General features: G+C 33.5%; 1 protein-coding gene across 1 annotated transcript in view; it reads left to right on the top strand.

The window, feature by feature from the left end:
* The window catches only part of LOC145688503 (transferrin-like), a 142,533-nt gene extending 138,913 nt beyond the window's left edge, over positions 1–3,620 (top strand). Inside the window, exon 15 of the mRNA XM_081762845.1 lies at positions 2,918–3,620. Coding sequence (XP_081618971.1) covers positions 2,918–3,085 — 168 coding nt within the window. The 3' untranslated portion in view covers positions 3,086–3,620. The remainder of the gene's footprint in view (positions 1–2,917) is intronic.
* Positions 3,621–6,000: the final 2,380 nt, after the last annotated feature.

Raw genomic sequence — 6,000 nt, forward strand, 5'->3', positions numbered from 1 at the left:
AAGTGTGATTTATTATTATGGAATTGTAATACAAAGGTACTTTGTACTGATCACCTAGCATAGATTGGCGCCTCCGTTTTTTCACTAAAAGTAATCGTTTTAATGACACGCGTTTGCTGGTTATTTGTGGCATAGTACTGTACTCATTTGCTCTTGATTTAACGTAGAAGCTGCGGTAGTTCAGTGGTAGAGCGCTCACCTCTGGTGCGATGAGGCCCTTGGTTTGATCCCAGGATTCCCAGCTCGCGGCAAGTGGGCTTTCTGGTGGATAAACACAGTGTGCATGGGTTTTCTCGGGGTTCTCCCATTTCTTCCCACTTTCTTCATTCCACTATTTCTTCATTCTCATCATCATCGTCTCCTTTAGCCTATCCACACAACTGTGGGAAGTAAAACTCAAAGATTTCATTTATTTTTTAACCCAACGTACCAGAATTGTGCTCCAAGGCTAAGAGAGACAGTGATAGAGATGGATAATAATGGTGTAATGAAAATGTGGACGTACATTTCTTGGCAGTTTTTGCATGGGTTTGTGACCTTGTTTCCAATCTGAATTGAATCCTAGCAGTGGAGTTTCAGCACATTTATGAGGGGCACATACTGTCGCATTCCCCTGCATAATGAAGAAGGTGGAAAGTAGAGGGTGAGTCCTGGAGCTCCGGAGCTTCCCCGAAATCGCTACTTTTATGTAAATTTTATGTAATTTTAGGTGCAATTTTACATATTTTAATACAATTTGTCCTTGTATTGAACTTGGAGCCCCTCCGAAACAAATTTCTGCGTGCGTTTCTTGTAGGAGGAAAATGAAGAATCCTGGAAAAGCCCACGAACACGGTGTTTCTCATGTAGGCAACTTTTTTTATGGTAGAGAAGTAGGCATATTGGACTGCGATGACTCAGTGGTAGAACTAGCCTCCGATGCATAAGGTCCCAAGTTTGATTGCACCTCCGTGAAGTGGGCAGTGTGAGTAAACATCTTATGTATGTTTTCTCAATTTCTTCATTATAGCATTTTCGCTCATTATCATCATAACGTCTCCCTGAGCTTCGTAGCATGAACGTAGGACGTTACACTCCAGCAGAAATTGTTGCCGTTGTTCTGAAGTAGGCGGATAATTCTTGAATCAGAATTATCAACAAGTTGGTGTAATGTTAGATAAAACAAGACAATCTTGAGTAAACCACGTTGATGAAAAAGAAAAGTCTTGAGAAAGTGGACAGTGATGGAAAGGAAAATGTTCAACTGTCTGATGCAGTAGGAATAAGTAACGAACCTAAAATACAAGTCATCGTGGTATCCGTGTAATTTTCTTGAGTTGAAGTGAAGATTTAAATGTGTTATGTTTTAAACAATATCTATAACTGTAGGTATTTATTCAGTATAAATTCTGGGTCTACTAATAGTTTGAATTTTTTTGCAGGTTTATATTTTGTTTATATCCTTTTCCGTCTTCTCGTATTTGAGAACCCTGTTTCTGTGCACCGTTTCTCGCTTTTGAGGAAGATATTTCTCAATTTTTTTGAGAAATGTGTTTCTCAAAATTGGGGTTAAACGTCTCATTTCCTCAAATGTTACTTTCTCAATTTTAAGAAAAAATACATTTTTTCTCAAATTTAAGAAAGCATTTGCACCCTCAGAAATGAGACATAATTCCTCGCATTTGAGTCATTATTTCTCAAAATGATTTGAGAAAATCGAAATCTTACTTTTAAGAATGTATTACTCGGTGCACAGATAAGAAACGGATGTTCTCAAATACGAGGAATATTTTCTCGAATTTAAGAAACCATTTTTAACAGTGTACTTGCGGAAATACGTAATTCTTAGCCATCTATCATGAATGGTAAGCTCTTTATGTAGGACATTTTTTTTGGAATCCATCGGAAACCAATATGCCGGAAGTACTTATGGAAGTATATCATACTTGTCCCAGCATCCATTGTAAGTTCCATATGTAGGACATTTCTTTGGAACAAACCGAAACAAATATACAAGAAATATTGACGGAAGTATGTCATGCTTGACCCATTCATTCACAGAAACATGGTGAAACTTGTGTTGAGAATGATACCAGACATAAATTATGTAGGATATTCTGCTCTGAAAAAAAGTGTTATACTACATACATCATTTTTCCCATTAGTTATAGGTATCTAGAGCAGAGTCGGATTTAGATTTGGTGGGGCTCTAAGTTAGTGAAGGTAATAGGGCCCCTTTAAGTATCAAGATGAACGTAGCCACCGTATATACAGGAATGAAGAAACTAATATTTTAGAAAGCAGGTTAGCGGAAGGGTCCCGATTACTTTCATCATAGGAGCTTACAGAACACGAAGCACTGTTGCTATATGTAGATCTTATTTTATTTATTATTTTTCTTATATTTTGAATATATACATCCAGCTGTTTCCTTTAATTTTTGGTGCCCCCAAGATAGTGAGGCTCTAAGCTTTAGCTTGTTTAGCTTATGCGTAAATCCGACATCGATCTAGAGTCATATTCTGCTCAGAGTTTAGTATTGAGATTTGAAAAATCGTGAGAAAGTAGCTTTCAGTGAAAGAAGAGTACTTCTGAAACATTAAAAATAAATAAATAAATAACTAAAAATCTATCTTCAGGAAATTACCTTCTGATGTATAGGTTCACACTCAAAATCTGTCTATATCGATCATCCGGTCCCTTCAGATTTCCGACACGGATTTTGGAGCACATTTTCAAATTTCACGCGTTGGCGCACCACTGTTTTCTAGAGAGACGCTGTTTATGTTTCGATGGCACTGTTGTTCTGAGAAATTAATTTATTTGAATTAAAATTGTATAGGGCGATCTTTATTCAGTTTAAGTTAAATTCTGTAGATCTGTTTTATTTACTTATTAAACATATACTTATGTTGATTTTCCCTATCTGTTTTTCTAGGATGGAACACAGTTTCTGCTGGATGTAAATGATATATCAACAAAACCTGAAATAAAAGACTACATAAATTTGATCAACGAATTATCCACCTGTAGCAGCGCAACTGCACTTACATTCTCAATTCTTACAATAGTTTTCACAACACTTTTTACTTACGTAATTTATTAAGTATACAGAGTTACAAAGAAGTTGTGTGTATACAGTATTTGTAAAGTGTTAACTATGTGCATAAGTTGACGCTGGTGTGTTCTTGAGTGCATGAAAAACATAAGAATAAAGAAAAGTATTTTCATGTGTCTTCATATTTTGTGATAATTGAAACTACTATCCCCAAGATTACTGTATTGTAACATGTCTCGTAATTTTAAAGCAATTTAAAGCAAAGTAAAGTAAATTAAATAAATAAAAGGATTTGAACAATTTTATTTGAATATTAAATAGATCTGAACAAAGCTCTACAATTATGATAAATAAATATATTATTATAATGTACCGAAAACAGTAAAAATTATTATACTACCGAACAGAGTTTAACAATATATTTATTATATTCTAGAGCTTTGTTCAGGATTTTATTTATCTAAATAAGAAAAATTTGGAAAGGAATAAAGTGTGTATAGCACTCTTTTGTTTTTAGAATCAGGAGATGTTTTGATGTACCTACCGTATTTATTTTTAATAAAGACTTTTGTACGTAAATAAAGACTGTAATATTTTTTATCATCAGTTTTCTTAGGTAACATTTGTCAAATATCTAGCTTCTCATCATTGAAAAACAGAGAACCTTATATCAGAGAGATATTTTGTATGTAAATGAATATCTAAGTAATGAACCCATTGTTTCTAAATTATTGTATACGGAGAGTCTTTAATGCTAATTCTAAATCCATCTCTGTACTCCACTTCCTTAATTTCAGCCTTTACATACAGTATATCCCTATGAACCACAAAGAAACGGAACTGGCTGTCCCACTCCTGTTATATTGCCCTAGTGGCTTCACATATAGTTACCTTAAAACCTTCTTAAGACAGAACAATAAGACGAAATTCATTTGTGTTATTCAGATGATGATATACTTGATTTGTAATCAGGTGAGATCTCGATTCGAACACTGTGGCCGACCATTCTCAATATGTTTTTCTAGAGTTTTTCCTCAGTCGCACTAAGGGAATGTTAGAGTGATACGTTTCAATACATTATATACCCTTACTAATCTAAAATTTCGTACCTGATTCCTATTCTCAATGCTTTTGGTATTAAATAGTACTACGGTGAAACGCATTTCAGATTTCTATAGGAATTCGCAGGTCTGGACCCAAATTGGTACATACGAAGGTCATAGAAGGTAGCAGTGATTGTACAGACGTTGAATGTCTGCCTAGTCTGTAGTGTCCAACGCTCACTGTCTATTTTTGCTAGCAAAGAAATCTCAGTTGGTGACAAGGTGCAGTCAAATCATGCTCCACACAAATCCGATAAGGTCTAGTATTTGCAAGTAATGATATAAACGAAAAGTAAATACATAAACAAGTATATCCAAAAGATTTTTCTTATTCATTTCTCGTTTCATTACAGGCAGTTTGTTTTTAGTTATAATTGAAAATATTCAATTTGTTCGGAAAGACTAGAAATAAGCTAATTTAACTCAATCTCTATTTTCTTTTTAAGTTGTTCGTAAACAAAAATGTTGTCCTGTAATCTATCTGTCTCGAAAGGCGAGATAGTGTGGTGGGAAACGGCCTATCTAATGAGGATTTATTTCCATCCTTCATAACCTTGTGATTGCGTAAGACTATAAAAAAAGATAAACTCAAACTCGAATCCGCGGAGAAAAAATAGAAAAGGGGCTATGCGTTTCTGATAAATTTGATTTTAGTGAAACATAGATAGTCAGTATACTTTTGTCTTGATGCTTCATGTGATAAATTCATTTTCGAGAAATAAGTAGACAAACGTTTCAAACACCTTATGTTGGATTGATATGTAGCATCAAATTTTATATTATAAAACTTATAAGAACAATTGTGATATTTGAACTTAACACTGAGATACAAATTCTAACGAAATATTGCATTAACAAACAAGATACAGACTTAAATAGACAGAATAATGCGTACATGTACTGAATCAATACTTACTCTTATTACACTTTCGGCAAACTTAAGTTTCTGTTTAATATTCAGTTGTATAGTTGCATGAATGCTTAGAAACAAAATTTAAGAATAATAATCTGAAATGTCAAGGGAAAAATATTTCATCATGGTCTTTTCTTGTGCTTCCACCAAGGACAAATGATTTCCTGGCCTTTCTTCTAACATTCAATTCTTTGTGGCTGAAATATAAGAGGCACATGAAAAAGTAAAGCTTTTAAAGAAGGAGAACATATTCTTCACATGATAGTTATTAAAAATAAAACCTTATGAAATAAATACCAATTTATACAGACAATAGATGAAAAAACCCTTCAGACTATAGTATAAGTCAACCGGAAACGCATACGCTATTTAGTAAAAAGCAGACACCAATGAACCTGACATCATCATAACATTTACGGTTTACGCATTTTAAAAACTGACGGATTCAGGTCTGTGATATTTAGCCGACAAGACCATCGTGCTGCTTATTACAACTGAAACCAACAAGAAGTCCATTACAAGCAATAAAAAATATTAGTAGTGTCAAATTTCACCTTATGTTATAGAAAATACTCAAAAAAATGAACTACTTTATTTTACGTCTAATAGGACTAATGATCCTTTCACTAATAACAGGTGAGTACTTTTATCGATTTTTATGGAATAACTTTTGCACAAAATTTAATAGTGAAAAGTGAAATTGGTTCATTTATGTTCTTAGGATTTTAAATTGTAATTACGGTATTCGTACCTGATTTGTCTCAACAAAAATCAGCTCAGGAGAACACATTAATAACTAATAACATTTCTCAACAAAGCAAAGCTTTACATATATCCCTTACGATAGTCTTTTATGAAAACTATAAACATATAGTAGATTCAAAACTATGAGTAAAAAGTTTTAAAAAAGTATCATATGACACATTTAGATCCTCAATATCATAATT

This window comes from Thermobia domestica, chromosome 1 (genome assembly GCF_964235325.1).
Source record: "Thermobia domestica chromosome 1, izTheDome1.hap1.1, whole genome shotgun sequence".
NCBI classification, from domain to species: domain Eukaryota; kingdom Metazoa; phylum Arthropoda; class Insecta; order Zygentoma; family Lepismatidae; genus Thermobia; species Thermobia domestica.